The sequence below is a fragment of the Hippopotamus amphibius genome, chromosome 17 (genome assembly GCF_030028045.1).
Source record: "Hippopotamus amphibius kiboko isolate mHipAmp2 chromosome 17, mHipAmp2.hap2, whole genome shotgun sequence".
Classification (NCBI taxonomy): domain Eukaryota; kingdom Metazoa; phylum Chordata; class Mammalia; order Artiodactyla; family Hippopotamidae; genus Hippopotamus; species Hippopotamus amphibius.
Genome location: NC_080202.1, coordinates 13,289,263 through 13,310,217, shown reverse-complemented (window position 1 = coordinate 13,310,217; position 20,955 = coordinate 13,289,263). Strand labels below are relative to the sequence as shown.

Sequence of the window (20,955 nt, the reverse complement as noted above, 5' to 3'; positions counted from 1 at the left end):
ATAAATGGTGGTTGTAAGTTATTATTGCCCAAGGTCAAGAGACCAAACACATCAGGGGCTCTGGCTTCCCCTTCAAGAAAGATACAGATGGAATCAGATCATGGCTGAGCCATTCCTGTCTCCTCTCTAATTAGGACTTTATTTTTTTCTTAAGTGCCTTTATGGAGCTCCCACATCTCCACACCCAACTTCTACGTGAGGCAAACTCTCCCTCTAGGAGCGGGACTCAAAAAACAGAGAGAGTGGGTTTGCTGCAGACAATGGCCTATCTATCCTGCAAATGAATCAGAACTGAGACTCCTTGAAGGAGGCCTGTAATTTTGGTGCCAGCTCCCTGGTTTGAGCTCCCTGTCTGTGCTGCACCCTCCCCCCCAGCCACCCTGGCATCTGCAAGGTTCTGACCACAGCAGGCAGGCTCTGTAGCACTGCAGAGGCAGATTTTCAACAGGAAGTCTTGGAGGAACATTTCCTCCCAAGAACTCCAGGCCTTTGAGCCTGGGCCAGTTCCACTTCCCTCCCCCGGATTGCCCAGAAACTTAAAAAAAAAAAAAAAGAGGGCTGTCAGTGGGGAGGATTCTGGGGCAGAGGATCTGTGCACCAGCTTCTAAGTCTCCATTCTGCCACTTGCACAAGCCTCTTTGGAGGCTCTTCGTTTTCTCCTGTGAAATATAAATAACTGTCCTTCCTATCTCACTGAGTGTTGTGAGGGCCAAATGGAATGTTACTGATGACATATTTTGGAAAATTAAAAGCTCTTTCTTTTGGAAGGCAGCATGGAGGCGGCGAAGGGACTTATATCAAAAGTCCCAGCTCTGCTTTGGGTTTCTCATCTGTAAAATCAGAGCGAGGTGGTGGTGGCGGCGGCAGGGAAGATCAGCCAGTTAAAGGCTGTGATCTCTATGGAAAGCCTCCCTAGGTCCGCCACTCGGCACTTGAAGGAGGAAGTGAGGAGGGGAGGGGAAATCTCGTAGGCCGCTCAGTATCCCCCTCCCCTGCCCCTTGCAGCCGCGGAGGAAGCGAAGCCGCCACCAGGCCCAGCAGAGCGCTGGGAGGGAGGGCGCCGAGGCCGGCCGGGCGGTGGCGCGAGCGGGAGGCGGGGTCCCCCGGCCCAGTCGAGCCACGTGCGGTTGTTTCCGTGCCGGGGCGATCACGTGAGCAGCGTCAGCTGACCCGTCACGGTGGAGCCCGGCGCTGGCGCCCCGCAGCCCCCGCCCCGCCGCGCCCGGAGCGCAGGACCCTGCGGAGGGGTAAGAGCGCCCTCGCGCCCCCTCTGTCCCCGGCCCGCCCCGGCCTGCTCCGCCCCAGCCCCTGTCCCTCGCGCATCCCCACCCACCCGGCCTGGCACCCCGGAAGCCGTGGCGAGGAGGGCCGTGGCCGGGCTCAGCCCCGCGCCGCCCCCAGGCGGCCAGGAGGGGATGGCCCTGGGGAGCTGGGAGCGGGAAGTCGCTCTTACCAGCGAGGCGGAGGGCTGGTCACCGCCCTCGAGCCCCGACATGGAGGAGCTGCTCCGGGGCGTGGAGAGGGACCTGAACATCGATGCCCGGCAGCTGGCTCCAGCCCCGGGGGGCACCCACGTGGTGGCCCTAGTGCCCGCGCGCTGGCTGGCCAGCCTCCGGGAGCGCCGGCTGCCCCCGGGACCCTGTCCCCGCGCAGAAGGCCTGAGCGAAGCGGAAGTCAGGACTCTCCTGCAGCGCTCCGTGCAGAGGCTGCCCCCAGGCTGGACCAGAGTGGAGGTGCACGGGCTGCGGAAACGGAGGCTCTCCTACCCGCTGGGCGGCCTGCCTTTTGAGGAGGGGTCGGGCAGCCCGGAGACCCTCACTCGCTTCATGCAGGATGTGGCCGCCCAGAATTATCGCAACCTGTGGCGCCACGCGTATCACACTTATGGGCAGCCCTATAGTCACAGCCCTGCCCCCGCAGCTGTCCCTGCTCTGGACTCCCTACGACAGGCTCTGCAGAGAGTCTATGGTTGCCCCTTCCTGCTAGTGGGCGAAGCTGCCCAATGGCCATCGTATGCCAGAGATGGCTCCTGTCCCCCTCGGGGCAGCCCTGCTTCTCCCAGTCTTCTGAGAGCTGAAGCTCTGTTGGAGTCGTCAGAGATGCTCTACGTGGTACACCCTTATATGCAGTTCTCCCTGCATGATGTAGTCACCTTCAGCCCTGCCAAGCTGACCAACAGCCAAGCCAAGGTGCTCTTCATTCTTTTCCGTGTGCTGAGGGCCATGGATGCCTGTCACCGCCAGGGACTGGCCTGCGGGGCCCTATCTTTGCATCACATCGCTGTGGATGAGAAGCTTTGCAGTGAGCTTCGGCTGGACCTGAGTGCTTACGAGAGGCCCAAGGAAGATGAGAATGAGGAGACCCCTGTAGCAAGGAATAGGTCAGGCATTGAGCCTGGAGAGGAGGGAGGAGGGGGACCTGGGTGTCCCACCTGCCAGGAGGAACTTAGGGGCCTCATGTTAGACTGGGTGCATGGCCGCATCAGCAACTTCCACTACCTCATGCAGCTGAATCGGTTGGCAGGTCGGCGGCAGGGAGACCCCAACTACCACCCAGTGCTGCCCTGGGTGGTGGACTTCACTACACCCCGCGGGCGCTTCCGAGACCTGCGCAAGTCTAAGTTCCGCCTCAACAAGGGGGATAAGCAGCTGGACTTCACGTATGAGATGACGCGGCAGGCGTTTGTGGCAGGTGGTGCGGGAGGCGGGGAGCCGCCTCATGTTCCTCACCACATCTCCGACGTGCTCTCTGACATCACATACTATGTGTACAAGGCTCGGCGCACACCCCGGTCGGTGCTCTGTGGACACGTGCGGGCGCAATGGGAGCCCCACGAGTATCCTGCCAGCATGGAGCGTATGCAGAGCTGGACACCCGATGAGTGCATTCCCGAGTTCTACACTGATCCCTCCATCTTCTGCTCCATCCACCCTGACATGCCTGACCTGGACGTACCGGCCTGGTGCAGCTCCAACGAGGAGTTTGTGGCTGCTCACCGGGCACTGCTGGAGAGCCGAGAGGTGTCCCAGGACCTACACCACTGGATTGACCTCACCTTTGGCTACAAACTCCAGGGCAAGGAGGCTGTGAAGGAGAAGAATGTGTGTCTGCACCTGGTGGATGCTCACACACACCTGACCAGCTACGGCGTGGTGCAGCTCTTCGACCAGCCGCACCCCCAGCGCCTGGCTGGGGCCTCTGCCCTTGCTCCTGAACCTCCGCTCATCCCCAGGCTGTTGTTTCAAACCATCCAGGAGAGCACAGGCCGGGAGGACTTCCCAGCACCGCTTACAAATGGCACAGGCAGGCCGGTTTTGGAGGCCACTCCCTGTGAAGCTGGCTGGGCTAGGGACAGGCCTGTGGCAGGGGACGATGACCTGGAGCAGGCCACAGAAGCTCTGGATTCCATCTCCCTCGCTGGGAAAGCAGGTGACCAGCTGGGCCCCTCTTCCTCCTCCTCCTCCTCCTCCTCTTCCAGTCAAGCCCCCCCAGGCCTCCTGCCTTTCTCAGGGGCCTCAGCCTCTCGACCAGGCCGCCGGAACAAAGCTGCTGGGGCAGACCCTGGGGAAGGTGAGGAGGGCAAGATTCTTCTTCCGGAGGGCTTCAATCCTCTGCAGGCTCTGGAAGAGCTAGAGAAACTGGGCAATTTCTTGACCAAAGGCCTGGGGGGTCGCTTGGAGGTGCCTGAGCAGCCGCAGGTCCAGCCACCCATGCAGCTGCGGGACCTCTTCCATCGGGACATGCAGGCGCTGGGTGTCCTGTTGGCTGAGATGGTGTTTGCCACCAGGGTCCGGACACTGCAGCCTGATGCGCCTTTGTGGGTACGCTTCGAGGCTGTTCGGGGGCTCTGCACACGCCATCCCAAGGAGGTCCCTGTGTCTCTGCAGCCTGTGCTGGGTACGCTTCTGCAGCTGAGTGGCTCTCAAGGCCCCATGGTTGCAGGGAGGGGCAAGCTGGACCCACTCTTTGAGTACAGACCCGTCTCCCAGGGATTGCCCCCGCCCTGCCCGGCCCAGCTCCTCAGCCCCTTCAGCTATGTGGTTCCCTTCCCCCCATACTTCCCCGCACTGCACAAGTTCATCCTCTTGTACCAGGCAAGGCGCGTGGAGGATGAGGCCCAGGGCAGGGAGCTGGTCTTTGCTCTGTGGCAGCAACTGGGCGCAGTTTTGAATGACATCACCCCCGAGGGCCTGGAGATCTTGCTGCCTTTCGTGCTGTCACTCATGTCTGAGGAGCACACAGCCGTGTATACAGCCTGGTACCTATTTGAACCTGTCGCCAAGGCACTGGGCCCCAAAAATGCTAATAAGTACCTACTGAAACCTCTCATTGGTGCCTACGAGAGCCCCTGCCGGCTACACGGGCGCTTCTACCTGTACACTGACTGCTTTGTGGCCCAGCTGATGGTGCGGCTGGGCCTGCAGGCCTTTCTCATCCACCTGCTGCCCCACGTCCTGCAAGTGCTGGCTGGCGCGGAGGCCTCCCAGGAGGAAAGCAAGGGCCTGGCGGGGGCTGCAGACGATGAGGAGAGTGGGCTCCCAGGGGCCAGGCCCAGCTCCTGTGCCTTTGGGGAGGAGATCCAGATGGACGGGGAGCCTGCTGCCTCCTCGGGCCTGGGGCTCCCGGACTACACGTCTGGCGTCAGCTTGCATGACCAGGCCGACCTCCCTGAGACGGAGGACTTCCAGGCCGGGCTCTACGTGGCCGAGTCCCCTCAGCCCCAGGAGGCGGAGGCTGTGAGCCTGGGCCGACTGAGTGACAAGAGCAGCACGAGTGAGACCTCCCTGGGCGAGGAGCGCGCGGCAGACGAAGGGGGCGCCCCGGTGGACAAGAGCAGCCTCAGGTCAGGCGACAGCAGCCAGGACTTGAAGCAAAGCGAGGGCTCCGAGGAGGAAGAGGAGGAGGAGGAAGGCTGTGTGGTGTTGGAGGAGGGGGAGGGGGAAGGGGAGCAAGATGACGTCCCCGAGGCGTCTGAGCTCACGCTCTCCGACACGGTGCTGTCCATGGATACGGTTGTGGCCGGTGCCGGCGGGGCCGATGGGGAGGAAGAAGAGGAGCCGCTGACCGAGCAGTCAGAGGGCAAAGAACAGAAGATCCTTCTTGGTGAGTTCACGGGAGGTGTTGGTCTAACAGGCACCATCTGCTGAGCCCCTGCCCTGCGCCAAGTAGGGGGTCGAGCAAATCCACACGCAGCAGAGCCTTGGGCCTGCCGCTTGGAGCTCACGTCCACGCTCTAGGCAGTCTTCCATGAGCACAAGTTCTGTTAGTGCTGCGAAGAACCTGGCTAGGTACCACAAGGGAATATAAAATGGGGCTTAGATCTTGTTTTCAGGGGTCAGAGAAGCCTTCCTTGAAAGTAGGGCCGGTTGAGGTTCTATGAGGAGGAGGTAGCTGGGCAAAAACGGCGGGGTCTGTGGTGGGAAGAGCATTCCAGGCGGAGCGGACATCACGTGCGAGGCTCTGAGGCTGTCATGGTGCCATTAAAGAATGTGAGAAAGGCCAGTGTGGTTAGACTGAGAGGGTGGTGGTAGCCAGGGCCTCCTTTAGGAGTTGGGGGAGATGTACTGAAAGGGTAACCTTCCTGCAGGTTACGCCCGAGTCGAGGTGCCTGGAGCAGCCCCAAAGCCAGACTCCCACAGGCCAGCTCTGCCCCTGCTAAAGGGAGGCTGGGGGCGTGGGGCAGCCCGGCTCTGGCCGGGCTCCTGGGCAGAGCTGGAGTCAGCGTCGGCTAGGTGGGGTCCGCAGGGTGGGGTGGGGGAGTAGTGAGCCGCCGTTATCCGACGAGCCCGGGGCCTGCTCCCGCCCTGCAGATACGGCCTGCAAGATGGTCCGCTGGCTGTCCGCCAAGCTTGGCCCCACCGTGGCCTCTCGCCACGTGGCCCGGAACCTGCTCCGCCTGCTGACGTCGTGTTATGTTGGTAAGGCCGGCGCTGGGGCTTCCTGCAGCCCTTTCCCCATCTTCGGCCCCTGTAGCGGATCCTGCCTGCTCTCACCTCGGACCACCTGCCGGCCCGGTCCTGGGTCCTGGTCTGTAAGCTCCTTCCTCCCACGGGCAGGGCACGGGGAGATCCCAGACTAGAGCGAGCAGGAGCGGCCGCCGCAGTCCCTCAAGGCCCCCCTCCCTCCTGCCCTCTGCCAGCTACTCAAGGCTGCTGGCCCTTCCTTGGCAGGGCCCACGCGGCAGCAGTTCACCGTGAGCAGTGGTGAGAGCCCCCCGCTGAGCGTGGGCAACATCTACCAGAAGAGACCGATCCTGGGCGACGTAGTGTCGGGCCCCGTGCTCAGCTGCCTCCTGCACATCGCCCACCTGTACGGGGAGCCGGTCCTCACCTACCAGTACCTGCCCTACATCAGCTACCTGGTCAGTCGCCACTTGGCAGCCAGGGTCTGGGGGTGCTGAGGGGCCTGAGGGCCGACCCAGGACCTCTGGGGGTCCCAGGGGGGTCTGTGGGGCCACCTGGCCCTCATCCGCTCTGTGGCTCTAGGTGGCCCCGGGTAGCACCTCAGGCCCCAGTCGACTGAACAGCCGCAAGGAAGCAGGGTTGCTGGCAGCGGTGACTCTGACCCAGAAGATCATCGTGTACCTCTCAGACACCACCCTCATGGACATCCTGCCCCGTATCAGCCATGAGGTCTTGCTGCCTGTGCTCAGCTTCCTCACTTCCCTCGTCACGGGGTAGGGCCCTGCCCCATCCCTCGGGGGAGCAGCCCAGCTGAGGGGGCTACCCAGGGTGGGGGGTTGTCAGGAGTCCTGGTTCTCGTCCCGGCTGAGTGACCCTGAGCAAGCCATACCTTTCTGTGCCTCCGTTTCTCCATCTGGTTTGGACCAGCTGGGCTCACAGCTCCTTGCGTTTACAGCTTTGGATAGATCTGGGCAAGCCCCGCAGGGGCGGCGGGGGCTGGAGCTTATAAGCTCTGTTTCCAGGTTCCCAAGTGGAGCCCAGGCCCGGACTGTCCTGTGTATGAAAACCATCAGCCTCATCGCCCTCATCTGCCTGCGCATTGGGCAGGAGATGGTCCAGCAGCACCTGAGCGAGCCCGTGGCCACCTTCTTTCAAGTCTTCTCTCAGCTGCACGAGCTTCGGCACCAGGTGGGCAGACCTGCCTGGCTGGGGTGGGCTGGCCGGGGGCGGTGGCCTCTGCTGACCCCCCCGGGCTTCCCGCCCACAGGATCTGAAGCTGGAGTCCGTGGGCCGCAGTGAGGGCCAGCTGCCAGAGGTGGCCTTCTCTGACGGGCAGCTCCGGCCGGTGGACCCATCCCTGCTGGACGAGCTGCAGAAGGTGTTCACCTTGGAGATGGCATACACAATCTACGTGCCCTTCTCCTGCCTGTTGGGTACTGGCCCATCAAGTCCCCTCACAGCCTCTGTGGCTACGCCTCTTCCCCTGGGAGGGCCCCGCCATCGCCCAGCCCCTGGAGTCAGGAGTGGGGGTTAAGCACAGTTCTCTGGGTCAGAGCAAAGGGATCTGGCCTTAGGCCCCCAAGTCCCAGTGACATATAAGCAGGGACTGAGCGTTGGCCAGCACGGAGGCACAGGAGCAGCCTAGTCTGTCCCTGGGGCAGGCAGGGGAGGGGGTCAGGCTGCCGGACTGACGTCTTAGGAGCCGTCTGAGGGGAACGAGCAGCCCACCGTTCCCGTAGCTTCCTGTACTGGCCAGGCCCTGTGCCGAGCATTTACGTGTGTCATTGCCCTGAATAGGATGAACAGCCCTGGTCAGATATGTTGTCATCCCTCCACTGAAATCTAAGCTGTGGGAGGGAGAGCATGACCTGTCTTGTTCACCGTTCTGTTTCTGATGCCCAGCGTGGCACCCAGCACGTGTGGAAGATGCTCATGTGTCCATACTGAAGGAGTGAATCCACATTTTTCTGGGGAGGAAACAGGCTCAGAGGCGAGGAGTCACTTGCTTAGAGCTGCACAGCCAGTACCTGCCCTGTCCTCTGCGGTTCCCAAGCCCTTGGGTGGGTGGTGGCCGTCGCTTCCTGTCTCCCCTAATCTCAGGACTTCTCCCGCTCCCATCCAGGTGACATCATCCGGAAAATCATCCCCAACCACGAGCTGGTGGGGGAGCTGGCGGGGCTGTATCTGGAGAGCATCAGCCCACGCAGTCACAGCCCTGCCAGCGTGGAGCCCACCGCGCCCAGCACCGGCCCCGAGTGGGACCCCCAGGGTGGGGGCTGCCCCCAGGACGATGGCCACTCAGGGACCTTTGGGAGCGTCCTGGTCGGGAACCGTATCCAGATCCCGGATGACTCCCAGCCTGAGAGCCCCGGCCCGCTGGGCCCCATCTCTGGGGTGGGCGGTGGGGGCCTCGGCAGCCAGAGCGAGGACAACGCGCTGAAGCGGGAGCTGCCGCGGAGCGCGCACGGGCTGAGCGGGAACTGGCTGGCATACTGGCAGTACGAGATCGGCGTGAGCCAGCAGGATGCCCACTTCCACTTCCACCAGATCCGCCTGCAGGGCTTCCCGGGCCACTCGGGGGCTGTCAAGTGTGTGGTGCCCCTGAGCAGCGAGGACTTCTTTCTGAGTGGCAGCAAGGACCGCACCGTGCGCCTCTGGCCGCTCTACAACTCTGGGGACGGCACCAGCGAGACAGCCCCACGTCTCGTCTACGCCCAGCACCGCAAGAGCGTCTTCTTTGTGGGCCAGCTCGAGGCCCCGCAGTGTGTGGTGAGCTGTGACGGGGCTGTGCACATCTGGGACCCCTTCACAGGTGAGCGGGCCCAGGTGAGGCCTGTTCTGTTGCTGCTGTCGTGTACTCCGCCAAGGGTGGCAGGTTGGGGTGTGATGGTATGTGGTTGGGGGTGACCCACCGAGGCCACAGAGGGGAGCATTTAGGACTTGGAATCCATCATATCTGAGTTTGAATCGGCTCTGACAACTTACTGGCCAAGTGACCTCGAGCAAGTCACTCTGCTGCTGGAAGCATCAGTTTTCCCATCTGCAAAATGGGAATCAGAACAGCTGTTTTAGAAGAGAATGCATAGGGGTTTGGCTTAACGTGGAGCACGTAGTACCTGGTTGGTAAGCAGTTGCTTGGTTGGTTTTTTGTCATCATTGTAGGGAGAAATAAGGTTAAAAAGCAGAAGGTTGGGGGGTGGAGTTGCATTGAGGTAGACGGGGAGGTAGCTTTGGCCAGGGGGTGCTCTGTGAAGAGAGGAGCCTGTCTTGGCCATAGAAGTAGGAAGGTGGGAGGGTCAAGAAACACCTTCAGCCCTTTCGAGGTCTCCTGGGATGTGGGAGGCAGGTACGGGGTGGGTTGGGGGGATAGAGGAGTCGGGGCTCTTCCATCAGTGGCTGGGACCCCAGATCCACCGTGCCTTTCCTTCCCAGGGAAGACCCTCCGCACAGTGGAGCCGTCGGACAGCCGTGTGCCTTTGACTGCTGTGGCTGTCATGCCCGCCCCCCACACAAGCATCACCATGGCCAGCTCTGACTCGACCCTGCGCTTTGTGGACTGCCGGAAGCCTGGCCTTCAGGTCAGGGGCGTCCCAGTCCCTGAGGCCTGGCCTGGGTGCCTGGCAGAGAAAAGAGACCCCTGAGGAGAGGAGGCCCGGGCAGAGTTTCTCTTTGGAGACGGACCACCTGCAGCAGAAAACCCTGGGGTGGGGGGGGTGGGCACTGGGACTCTGGCCTGGAATGCGGGGAGCCCTCCCGCTGGTGGGCGATGAGGCTCAGGCCTTCCAGCTGTGTGTGGTGGGGGGTGAGCTGCACCTCGGGGAGACGCAGGTTGGAGCAGGTGGCGGTGGTGCCTCAGCGTGTCCTGTTCTGCCTGCAGCATGAGTTCCGCCTGAGCGGTGGACTGAACCCTGGGCTCGTCCGCTCCCTGGCTGTCAGCCCCAGTGGCCGCAGCGTGGTGGCCGGCTTCTCCTCGGGCTTCATGGTGCTCCTGGACACCCGTACGGGCCTGGTTCTGCGTGGCTGGCCTGCCCATGAAGGGGACATCCTGCAGATCAAGGTGACAGACCAGGTCCCCTTCCCCACCTTGCTGACTGCTGCAGCCCTGACCTGCCCCATACCTGCCCGAGGACCCACGGGCGGGGAGGGTCAGGAGCCAGGGAGGAGGCAGGCCACGGGGCGGGAACCAGGGGGCCGAGCTGACCCTGCTGCTTCCTGGAGATGTTCTAATGAGTAACCCTTGTCCATATTTGTCTTGCTTGGAGGATCAGGGGTCGGGCCCTGTCCGTGACCTAGTCAGGTTAAATAAAGCTCAGCTGGGAGGCTGTTTACTGCCCCCAGACCACTGAGCAGAGTCCATGCCCCCTGCTGGGCTGCTCTGGTGGGGGCAGGGGCGGATGGGGCATGGGAATCCCCCACCTCTGCTCCCACCCCATTTGCAATCACAGCCCTCAGGGAACTGCTCAGGGAGGTACAGGAGGGGAGGCACAGGGCTGTTCGTGGGAGGGTTTTTCCTGGCATCTGGGACTCCCTTCCCACCCTAAGTGGCGGCCAGGGGACATGCACTGCCACTGCTCGTGGCAGCAGCCCCTGGCTCCCTCCGGGGGCCCCCAGGGGATCCTGGGTTCTGGGCGCCCCTGAATTCTGAGTTTCCAAGACAGCATCAGGGGGTCTCTGGCGTCAGCCTGGATGTTAATCCTGGCTCTGCCACTTACTGGCTCTGTGACCTCGTAAGATTACTTCACTTTCCTGAGCCTTAGTTTTTCCCTCTGTAAAATGGGAACAGCGACATCACCTATCTTATGGAGTTGTTATGAAGGTTAACCGTGGTAAGACGTTTAGCATGTCTGACGCCATGCTTGATGTAGTAGGTGCCCAGATTATGATGATGACTAGGTTGATGACACTTTAATATATCCATAGTAACTAATTAATATAATGTGGGAGGGTGGCAGCCTGCCCCTGGCTGAGGACGCGCTGTCTTCCTGGGAGATGTGGGAGGAAACAGGAAGACCCTGGGCCCTGCTGAGGCTCTTGTCTCCCCGGGCAGGCGGTGGAGGGCAGCATCCTGGTCAGCTCCTCCTCCGACCACTCCTTGACCGTCTGGAAGGAGCTGGAGCAGAAGCCCACGCATCACTACAAGTCCGCATCCGACCCTATCCACACCTTCGACTTGTACGGCAGCGAGGTGGTGACCGGCACCGTGGCCAATAAGATCGGCGTCTGCTCCCTGCTTGAGCCGCCTTCGCAGGCCACCACCAAGCTCAGCTCCGAGAACTTCCGTGGCACGCTCACCAGCCTGGCCTTGCTACCCACCAAACGCCACCTCCTGCTGGGCTCAGACAACGGGGTCATCCGCCTCCTGGCATAGGCTGAGGCGAGAGCTGGCCAGGTGGAGGTGGGCACACGTCCTTCAGGAGTCCATCCCCCACCTTTGTTTCCCCAGCAGCATCCCTCCTCGCAAGCCTCAGGCCATCCACGCCCTAGGTATCCACATGGCCTGCCAGCTAGGGGGGCGTGGGGGTCTGGGCTCCTGAACCCCCAAAGCCACTGAGGCTGCCAGAAGGGATCTCATTCCTGACTTGGGGCGAGGCGATGCTGCTGGAGCCAGCAGGAAGGAAGAGGGAGAGCCTGGGGAGAGCATCGCTGCCCTCTCTTCTCTCCAGCTCCACCCTCTGCATCCACATGGGGACAGGAAGTTCTGGGCAGGGGAAGGGGGACTCTCCCTGCCTAGCCAGCCTCCAGCCACAGCCCCCTTGCTGGGCTCTCTCTGCTCCTGTCCTACAAGGACAGGGACACTGCCCCAGTCCAGGACACTGATGGTGCTTGGACTCCAGCCTCTAAGGGCTGGCCGTGGTCCAGGAGTTAAGGGCCTTGGGCTGGGGTTTAAGTGTCCACCCAGCCAGGCCCTGCCCAGTGTGGGACCAGTAGGGGAGGAAGGGCAGGACCAAAGAAGGGAAGATGGTCTGGGCCAGGCGGTGTCTGCCAGGAGTGACCCCACGCCTTGCCTGCCCGCCCCTCACCACAGTGTTTGTGCCTTGAGCTGATGAGGCAGCCTCTGGGTCCAGAACCCCTGGGGGAACCGGTCCAAGACCCTGAAAGAAGGGGCGAGAAGAATCATCTCTGCATCTCAGGTCTCCCTCCGCCAGGGGACAGGAAGACCTAGGCATCCCTGGGTCCTCACATTCTGGAGCAGAGATGAGGTCTAAGGCTAGGCCCCTGCTGCCTTTTCACTATTTGCAATAGATGTAAATATGATCAATAAATCCTTTGGAAGAGCCATGGAACCGAGCAGGCTTCTCTCCTTTTTTCGCGGCACACGGGGTCTTAGTTTCCCAACCAGGGACCAGGGCATTAAAGCTGTGCCCCCTGTAGTGGAAGCGTGGAGCCCCAACCACTGGACCACCAGGAAGGTCCCTGAGTGAGGCTTTTCTTGATGGTGGTGCCTGGGTGGGGAGAAGTTGAAACCCTGCAGCTTCCAGGGCAGTGAGGACAGGGTGAGGAGGTGGGAGGCAGCCTGATCGTTGTTTTTCAAGCGGTACAGGGTATAGGGCTTCTGGTTGGTGCAGCACTAGGCCAGTTTCCAGAGCCCTCACCCTTGAGAAGGGTAAGGAGGCACTGCTCCCGATGAGGTAGGGTGCTGGGAAAGGCTGCGTCCCCCCTCATCTTTTCTCTCCCCACCCCCTGCCTTCTGGACCCAGGTTGGAGGGAGCCACCCAGGAGCCTGGGCATGTGAGCGTTGAGGATGGGCATCCTGTCCTGGGTTCCCCGCGTCGTCTCTGGCAGCTGCCCCTTCCCTGCCCTTGGGAGAGTGAGGCAGTTCTGGGGGAGATGAAAGGACATTGGAAGTGGGAACTTAGATGTAACTCTGAGCCCAGCTCTGTGTCCTCGGGCAAGTCACACAGCTTCTCTGAGCCTGGCTAAAGCTGGGGTAACCCCCCACTTCACGGGGTCACTGGAAGGCCTCTGTCCTTCCTGGATCTGCTCTCCAGCTGAGGATAGCCTTCTCGACTGTCTCCTGAACCTCCTTTCTCCAGGCTCAGGTGGGACCCATATCTACGCGGCTTCCAGGTGGCTGTCCCAGTATTAGATGCCCTGGTGGGAAAGGGGCTTTTGGTCCCAGTATCAATGTTTAACCGGATGTGCAGGTCAATATTTACCAGAAGAGAAAGCAACTGGAACAGTGGTTGGCTGAGAGCAAAGGTCCTGGTGGGAGGGGAGGGCTCAGCTGGGCTGGCTGGAACCCGGGCAGAGCGTGGGGAGCACCCAAGTGGGGCCAGAGGGACACCGTGTACAGCAGCGAGGAGCCTGCAGAGGTAAGCGGGGAGAGGTGGTGGCTTGGCCTGGAGTTGTCCGCCTTGCTGTGGGGGTCTGGGCTGATTTATTCAGGAGGCTTGTCGCTTCCCAGCCGCCTAGGGTGCTGAGAAGCCGAGGTGGGGGTTCTGGGGGGAGGTCTCTCTGGGAAGTGAAAAACTGGAGGCCTTTTCTTGCCAGGAAGCTTCAAAAACTTAGGTTGGAGATCAGGGCCCTGGCCAAGGGTCCTTGTGTGGGATGGGGATGGGGCTGGGGGTGACAGAAGGATGCTTGAGATGGGGTTGGGGTGTGTGTGTGTGAGACCTGCTCTGAGGCCAGACCAAGACCTGCCCATCCCCACCTGCCAGCCTGGCTTCCCGGAGCAGCCTGGGCAGAGTGGGGGCCGAGGCCTGTGTTTTCCGTAAGTCCAAAGGTGGCTCTGGCCAGAGTCATTCATTGGGCTCTGCTATTGGGTCAACAAGGCCAGTCTCTGGCCCAGCCCACCACCCCTGCTGAGACCACAGGCCTGTCCACCCTTGTGGGCAAGAGCAGGCCGGCCAGAAAAGGTGGGCCGCGGGACAGCCGGTTGGATAAGAGCTCTGGGGAGGGAGCCCCAGTATGGAGGAGGCTTCAGGGAAGCCCTCGGACTAGGCTGACAAGAGCCATTGCTGAGTGCCAGGCCATGTAGTCAGAGTCACAAAGACTGACTTAGGCTGGTCCCCACAGCACACATGGGAGGAGGTAGGGACTTTTGCCATCATTGACAAGAGAAAGCAAAGCCCAGAGGGGTTAAGGGAGAAGTCCTAGGTCCTCTGCCAAGAGGCACAGCCTGGATTCAGACTCGGGTCTGACTCACAACACCAGGCCTTGAGGAATGAGGAGTTTTCTTGTTTGGGTGATATCTTCCCCCCATGAACTGAGACATTTTCAGTGCATGAAATGTGAAAAAACAAAACACGAAGGGGAAAAAGCAATTCGGGGGGGAGTTCAAACAGCTCACCGCTCAGAGGGATGTGCTTTGGGGGTGTGTGCTGAGCTGGCCTCGTCCCCTCCGTGGTAATGGCTCGGGACGTGGCTGTCCGAGAACGTGTGGGTGGGGTTCCGCGGCCGGTGCGGGGGCGAGGTAGGAACGGAGGCTTCCCGTCCTGCACAGGAACATGGCGCGGCTCTGGGGGCTCCTGGTGCTCAGCTGGTCCTGCCTGCAAAGCCCCTGCTCAGCGGTGAGCCTGGGCCTCGGGCTGGGTGGGGCGGGGAGGCGGCTGCGGGAGAGGCCAGCGGTCTCTGAGAAAGAGGAGGGGGCTGGGTCCAGGGAGGGCTTGGCTTTAGGGGTTCCCTCGCCTCTCCTCATCCCTTTCTCAACAGTTCTCTCCTGTGAGTGCCATGGAGCCCTTGAGCCTGCAGGTACTGGGGAGGAAAGGCCCCAGGGGGCCTCGCCAGTGGCTGGTGCAGGGTGGGGGGACCTATGGGAGGGGTCGCTCTCCAGCTGCCTCCTCCTTTCTTCAGCTAAGGAGCGAGGAGACCCAGCAGAAGCTGCTCCCACTGTCCCTCCTCAAGCTGGGCAACCAGGTACAAGCAGGTGGGGCTGCGGAAGAGTGGGTTGGCCCGAGGGGGGGGCCCGTCTGCAGGGGCAAGGAAACGGGGGAGCGTGGCCGTGAGGCTGAGGCCTGAAGGGAGAGGGTGCGGGGGACCAGAGGAAGGGACCTAGTCCCCGGAATGCCATTGCTCATGTCTGCACCGGGACAGTGCCCTGCTGTCCCCAGCACAGGGGCTTTGAAGGAGATTTTCAACACGGAACCTGGAGCTGACCCCTTGACCTCACGGACCCCCCCATCTGTCCCTGCAGAAGCCTACTGCCCACACTGCCCTGATGAAGGCCCCAGGAGACTGCCAGGGGGCCCCAACCCTGGAGCAGACCCGCAGGCTGGCCCAGGCCATGATGGCCTTCACCGCGGACCTCTTCTCCCTGGTGGCCCAAAGCTCCACCAGGCCCAACCTCATCCTGTCACCTCTGAGTGTGGCCCTGGCCCTGTCACATCTGGCACTAGGTACTGCGGGAGCACCTGTCCAGATCAGCAGAGCTGGGAGGCCAGTAGGAACTCGCTACCTCCTCCAGAGTTCACTAGCGAGTGCTTCCTCTGTCAGGGTCACTTGGATGTTTGGTAAAAATGCAGACTCCAGTCTCTGTGAATCAGAATCCCGGGGATTGGTCCCGGGATGTGCTTCTGGAGACTTTTGTGCAAGAGTTTGATAGCGACAATGTTTCCATTGGACTGGAGGGGCTCACTGTGGGACACTGAGGTCCAGAGAGGGAAGGCGTTACGTTGAGGTCACCCAGATTGGCAGCAGCAGAGATGAAAGTAAAACTTGGGAGTCCTGTCCCTCAAACCAGCTCAGGATATGGGAGGAGACAGTGCAGTCTCGCGGGCATGCTCGCTGTAGGTATTTAAGAGGGACGGAGGAGGGCAGCGGGGGTGGGAAGGACCATAGCTGCCGTGTCCCCTCCAGGTGCTCAGAACCAAACGCTGCGGAGGCTGCAGCAGGTGCTGCACGTGGACTCCGGGCCCTGCCTCCCGCACCTGCTCAGCCGCCTCTGCCGGGACCTGGGCCCTGGGGCTTTCCGATTGGCTGCCAGAATGTACCTGCAGAAAGGTAGATCCTGGTGGCAGGCACTCCCTAGGTGGTGCCCTGGGGTGGACAGGGGTGAGGGAGACGGGTGTGGGCTCAGGCAGCCAGTCGGAGCACTCGTGGCTCTGGAGCCTAAGTCCTAGCAACAGCCTGTGGGCCCTTCTGTGTAGGATTTCCTGTCAAAGAGGACTTCCTGGAACAATCAGAAGAGCTCTTTGGTGCAAAGCCCATGAGCCTGACGGGAAGGAAGGGGGATGACCTGGCGAACATCAACCAATGGGTGAAGGAGGCCACGGAGGGGAAGATTGAGGATTTCCTCTCAGATCTGCCGGATGACACAGTGTTGCTTCTTCTCAATGCCATCCACTTCCAGGGTGCGCTCCTCCCCTTCTTGGGTCCCTGCCCTCAGCCCCTACCCTTGCCCTGTAGGCACACTTTGTTCTGAGGGTCCCTCTTCCTCCCCGGGGCTGGACCGGGAGGCAGGGGGGAGGGTAGGAGACAGTTAACAGTGTGGCAGGGGGGAGGCCCAGGAACTGGATGGGGCTGTTGTGGAGAGAGTTCCCTAGGTGGAAACGGAGTCTTAAAAGACCCAGGGGGAGGTTCCTGGGCACATGACAGGGCCGGGGAGAAGGCAAGCCCAGATTCTGCAACTGCTCCAGGGAACAGACCTCAGATTAGCTGGGTATCACCTGGCACAGCATCCCCTGGTGCCTCAGCCTCCACCTTGCGCCCCTTGAATGGGTTCTTGGTGGGATGGGGAAGAAGCTGGTGGTGTAGAACCTACCTTGGCCCCAGTCTATATGGCCCCTGCCCTCTGCTGGATGCAGGCTTTTGGAAGAGCAAGTTCGACCCGAATCTCACGCAGAGGGACACTTTCCACCTGGACGAGCAGTTCACGGTGCCAGTGGACATGATGCAATCCCGCACATACCCGCTGCGCTGGTTCCTGCTGGAGCAGCCTGAGATCCAGGTCACCCTTGACTGCTCAGGCCGGGCTGGGTGCTGGGAGGTGGGGAAAGGAGTGGGCACCTGTGGAGCAGGCATGGGGGTCAGAGATGGGCCCCACCTTCTTTGCAGTCAGATCGCTGGGGCAGATGGTTCTGAAAGGTCTCGCTGTGACCCCATCCAGGGGGACTGAGACTCCAGGCTCTCTGAGGTTCATTCATTGGGCATTTGCTGTGTGCAGATACTGTTTCCAGGCACTGCGGGTTTAGTGGAGCGCAAGGAAGACCAGATCCCTGCTCTCAGGAGGGAAGACACACAGTGCATGAGACAACATAAATCAACAGGATAATTTCAGATAGTGGGGGAAAGGTATTTTAGTAGAGGGGTCAGGGAGCCCTCTTTGAGGAAGGGACATTGAGTTGAGACCCAGGTGATCTTTGGTTATGTGGCTTTATTACAAGGACCCATGGGTTGTGGGCAGCACAGGACCTCAGCACCCCGAAGCCTGGGAGATGTGAGCTGAGCTCTCACACAGTGCTCCTTAGAAGGGAGGATTTGGTGGGGATGGATTTGTCAGCATTCTGATGGAACATTCTGATTAGAGAGAGTGCTCAGCTAAGCTATCCCTTGCTCCCAGCCTAAACATGGTCCTCTTGGCCTGAGCGGCTGATCCCTGGGCCAGTCAGCTGTGGCTGAGGGTGCAGCGCTGGTTAGTTTCATAAGGCCACTTCTGAGAGGGGTTGTGGGCGAGGCAGGCCCTTGGGGCAGCGTCCCGGCCTCTCTCCAGTTCCCCCGACACATGGACCATCTGGTTTGCCTCCCCACTAGTTCTATTCCTGCTGCTCCTTCCCGCCAGGCTGTGTCCTGCCCACACTTCCTTCACCCTTTCATCTCCATCCTTTGCCCTCCTTGGCATTCCTCTTCCTCGCACCCGCCCTCTGCAGGCTGCCCTGGCCCCCAGACGCTGGCACGCCCCCTCCCACCACAGGGGTCCTGCCCCCTGGGTGCTCTGCCTGGACCCTGAGGGGTCACATCCACCAGGGCCCAAGAAGTCCGGTGGATTTCATACTTCTTCAGCTGCAGAAACTCCGTTCGTATGACGTCTTACCCCAAATCACAGTATAAATACACAGCCAGGCAAAGTCACTGTTGGAGGAGAGAGGGATGGAGAGGGTACCACCCTTGGCAGGGCCTCCACTACTAGGGCAACCTGGTCTATTGTATGCATGGAGGAAGTGAGAGGCGGACACAGGGGGTTCCTCACCCTGAGTCACAGGCTAGCTGGTAGCAGAGGAGGAGAGAGAAAACCACCATTTACTGAGTGAGCACTGCCTATGTGCAGACACTGCTAGAAATTTTAAAAGCATCTCTTTCCGTCACACGTGAGCCGGCAGTGTGCGCAGGTATTGTTACTCCACAGGTGAGGAAGTGGAGGCTCAGGGAGACCCCACACACACCTGTAAAGGATGGAGTGTCTCATAAGTGATGCTGGCCCTGCCCTGGCCCCCAGGCCTGGGTGCTTTCTGGTCCTCATGCTGTCTCCGTCCCTTGTCTGTAGGTGGCTCATTTCCCCTTTAAGAATAACATGAGCTTTGTGGTCATCGTGCCCCTCCACTTTGAGTGGAATGTGTCCCAGGTGCTGGCCAATCTGAGCTGGGACATCCTGCACCAGCCCTTGGTGCGAGAGAGGCCCACCAAGGTCCAGCTGCCAAAGCTGTATCTGAAATACCAACTCGACCTGGTGGCCACCCTCAGCCAGCTAGGTAAGGAGGCTGGGTGATATGTGCCCTTGGACCCTCTGTTCTGGGGAGGAGTGGGGGGGGGGCAGGGAATGAGGACCTGCTCTGCCCAAGACCGAGCATTGCAAAGAATCCTGGGTGGAGAGCTGGGGGTGGCATGTGAGCCTCGCTGGCTTTCCTGCAAGAAGCACCGGGAGCTCAGTCTCATGGGGTCGGCAGATGAGGAATCAGGTACTTACAATTCCGCATAAGTGCTAACACAGAGGACTTCTCTCTAGTTCACCCAGGAAAATATTGGGAAGGCACCTGTCCGGATATAGGGGCAGGAGATCAGGGAAGGCTTCCTGGAGGAAGGACTCTTTAAGCTGATACATGAAGGTTAAATAGGAGTTAACCAGCAATCTGTGGATTCAAGGTGTACCCTGGCCAGGATGCCAGACACCCTCCCAGGCAGGTCCAGGCAGCGTGTGGGGCAGAAGGCAGCTCTGACCGGCCATCTCCTGCCCTGGGCAGGCCTGCAGGAGCTGTTCCAGGCCCCGGACCTGCGTGGGATCTCGGACCAGAGGCTGGTGGTGTCCAGCGTGCAGCATCAGTCCACACTGGAGCTCAGAGAGGCCGGCGTGGAGGCGGCCGCGGCAACCAGCACGGCCATGTCCCGGATGTCCCTCTCCTCCTTCAGCGTGAACCGGCCCTTCCTCTTCTTCATCCTCGAGGACAGCACGAGCCTGCCCCTCTTTGTGGGCAGCGTGAGGAACCCCAACCCTGGTGCGCAGCCGGAGCGCAAGGAGCAGCAGGATTCCCCTGACCACAGGGACTCTTTCCAGAACCAGAAGGCCTACCCCCGCGGAGACAAGCCCTTCGGCCCTGACTTGAAACTGGAGCCCCCCTCGGAGGAGGATTACCCCCAACCTAGCAGCCCCAAGTGAGGGGCTGCGGCCGCCAGCATCCCGGGTCCCTGCCTGGACCAGCCTCTCAACTCATGTGACTCTTTCCAAACAGCTTTGTGGGATTGGGGGTGGGGGCTGGGGGAGGGGCGCAGTCTGGGAGAGGGGAGGAGGGGAGCCATTCTTTTGTCTCCTCTTGGGGAGTTTGGGGTGGGGTGGTGCTGGGAGGAGGGCAGGCGTCAGGGACCCATGGGCCTCGGTCCTGCAGCATTTCTTCCAAAGGGGCTCAGAGGGTGTCCTTGTTTGGGGCTTGGGCGGAGGGGCGGCCGTGGATTCATTTTTGTCAGGACGTTAGCTAGGTTATTCCTGAGGTCGGCTGGGGCGCCTCCACGCCTGTGTACCCGAGAGGGAGGGATGGGGAGGGGTGGACACCCTGGCTGAGGAGAGGGGGCAGCCCCAGAGTGGCCAGCGCGGTCGCGGGCTTGCACGTGCAGGCAGGGGTCAAGCACCCTGCACCACGGCCTCTACTCTGAGCAGCCCAAGGCCCACCGGTCTCCAGCCCACCCTGTGCCCTCAGTCTCCCCGCTGGTCCTTGGAGGTACCAACACTGCCAGGACTCCCCTTCTTTCCTCTCCCCTCTGTCCCCTCTGCCTGGTGTCTCAGTGGCTGAGGGGGTGGGGGCATTCGCTCCCAAAGGCTCTTTTGTAAAGTTTTTGTAGTGATTTTTATGCCACGTGAATAAAGAATGAATGGGCCCGTCTGCTTTGATGTCACTGTTCGGGGCATGGGTGGGAGCAGGGGGGCTGCGGGAAGGTGGGAGGAGGCCCCAGAGCGGACACACCGAGAACCAGGCTGCGCCCCAAGGGGCAGCGAAGCGGCCCTCTCTGTGCCACGTTTGGCCTCTGGCCGCTTGCCAGCCCTTCTCCGCCGCGCAGTCCCTCTGACCTCGCCAGCCTGGCTCTGCTCTCAGCCTGTTCCTCTCTCCCGGCCTCAGGCAGCCGGCAACAAAGGCAGCTCAGAATAGCGCCAGCCTCCTGCTTTGGGAGAAGAACTGGCAATTACGGAGTTTGAAGAGTTTCTAATTACATGCCGGCCCCTCTGCCAGGAGCTGGCGCCCGCCAGCCGGCGGGGGGCAGGCTGCCGGGAGCACCCAGCTCCAGCTGGAGGCTGTCAGCGCCTGAGGATTTGGGGGAAGCCATGAGGGGCACCTTGGCACAGGGCTGGGGGCAGCATGGGTGTCCACGTGGGTGGGCCCTTGTCTGTGAGTGCAGAGTGTCCATGGGGCAGCAGCCACCTGTGGCCCTGTAGTGTGGTGATGAAGAGCAAGTCCCTGGGATGGGATCTCACTTGTTACAAACCAGCAGTGTGGGGAGATGGGAAATAAATCAACCATACATGGTATGGCAGAGGGTGATGAGAGCGCTGGTGAGAAATAAAGCAGGGAAGGCCTCCTGGAGGAGGTGACTTTTGGAGCAGCGACTAGAAGGAGGCAAGGGTGGGTAGCGCAGGACATCTTGGAGAAGAGTGTCCTGGGCAGAGGGGTGGGAGCTGCTCGAGAGGTTCAGGTTG

At 61.1% G+C, this 20,955-nt stretch overlaps 2 protein-coding genes across 6 annotated transcripts; both read left to right on the top strand.

Moving 5' to 3' along the window:
- Window positions 1-1,170: 1,170 nt before the first annotated feature.
- Window positions 1,171-12,184, top strand: WDR81 (WD repeat domain 81). Of its 4 annotated transcripts, XM_057716413.1 has the most exons (10): window positions 1,171-5,103; window positions 5,811-5,918; window positions 6,171-6,361; window positions 6,486-6,676; window positions 6,926-7,091; window positions 7,171-7,336; window positions 8,026-8,715; window positions 9,336-9,481; window positions 9,781-9,960; window positions 10,951-12,184. In XM_057716413.1, the coding sequence occupies exons 1-10, from the start codon at window positions 1,416-1,418 to the stop codon at window positions 11,269-11,271; spliced, it is 5,847 nt and encodes a 1,948-aa protein (XP_057572396.1). In that variant the 5' UTR covers window positions 1,171-1,415; the 3' UTR covers window positions 11,272-12,184. The 4 variants fall into 4 exon arrangements, 3 of the variants coding, with proteins under 3 accessions (XP_057572396.1, XP_057572397.1, XP_057572398.1); XR_009050040.1 differs by lacking the exon at window positions 10,951-12,184 and having other exon boundaries at window positions 8,026-8,729; window positions 9,781-9,912; XM_057716414.1 differs by lacking the exon at window positions 5,811-5,918.
- Window positions 12,185-13,152: 968 nt separating this feature from the next.
- SERPINF2 (serpin family F member 2) lies at window positions 13,153-19,505 on the top strand. 2 transcript variants are annotated; one of them, XM_057715840.1, is made up of 10 exons: window positions 13,153-13,216; window positions 14,347-14,413; window positions 14,556-14,594; window positions 14,697-14,759; window positions 15,037-15,238; window positions 15,699-15,842; window positions 15,989-16,192; window positions 16,646-16,788; window positions 18,322-18,526; window positions 19,016-19,505. In XM_057715840.1, exons 2-10 carry the CDS (start codon window positions 14,351-14,353, stop codon window positions 19,426-19,428), a joined length of 1,476 nt encoding a protein of 491 aa, XP_057571823.1. In that variant the 5' UTR covers window positions 13,153-13,216; window positions 14,347-14,350; the 3' UTR covers window positions 19,429-19,505. The 2 variants fall into 2 exon arrangements, with proteins under 2 accessions (XP_057571823.1, XP_057571824.1); XM_057715841.1 differs by having other exon boundaries at window positions 13,159-13,216; window positions 14,520-14,594.
- The last annotated feature ends 1,450 nt before the right edge of the window (window positions 19,506-20,955 follow it).

Excerpts from the sequence above, each read along its gene's own strand:
- SERPINF2 (XM_057715841.1), top strand. The coding sequence starts at position 14,351 with ATGGCGCGGCTCTGGGGGCTCCTGGTGCTCAGCTGGTCCTGCCTGCAA. Across the intron at positions 14,414-14,519 it reads TGCAAAGCCCCTGCTCAGCG|GGGTTCCCTCGCCTCTCCTC; the intron begins GTGAGCCTGGGC and ends GCTTGGCTTTAG. Across the intron at positions 15,239-15,698 it reads CCTGTCACATCTGGCACTAG|GTGCTCAGAACCAAACGCTG; the intron begins GTACTGCGGGAG and ends TGTCCCCTCCAG.
- WDR81 (XM_057716413.1), top strand. The coding sequence starts at position 1,416 with ATGGCCCTGGGGAGCTGGGAGCGGGAAGTCGCTCTTACCAGCGAGGCG. Across the intron at positions 6,677-6,925 it reads CTCACTTCCCTCGTCACGGG|GTTCCCAAGTGGAGCCCAGG; the intron begins GTAGGGCCCTGC and ends CTCTGTTTCCAG. Across the intron at positions 8,716-9,335 it reads CATCTGGGACCCCTTCACAG|GGAAGACCCTCCGCACAGTG; the intron begins GTGAGCGGGCCC and ends TTTCCTTCCCAG.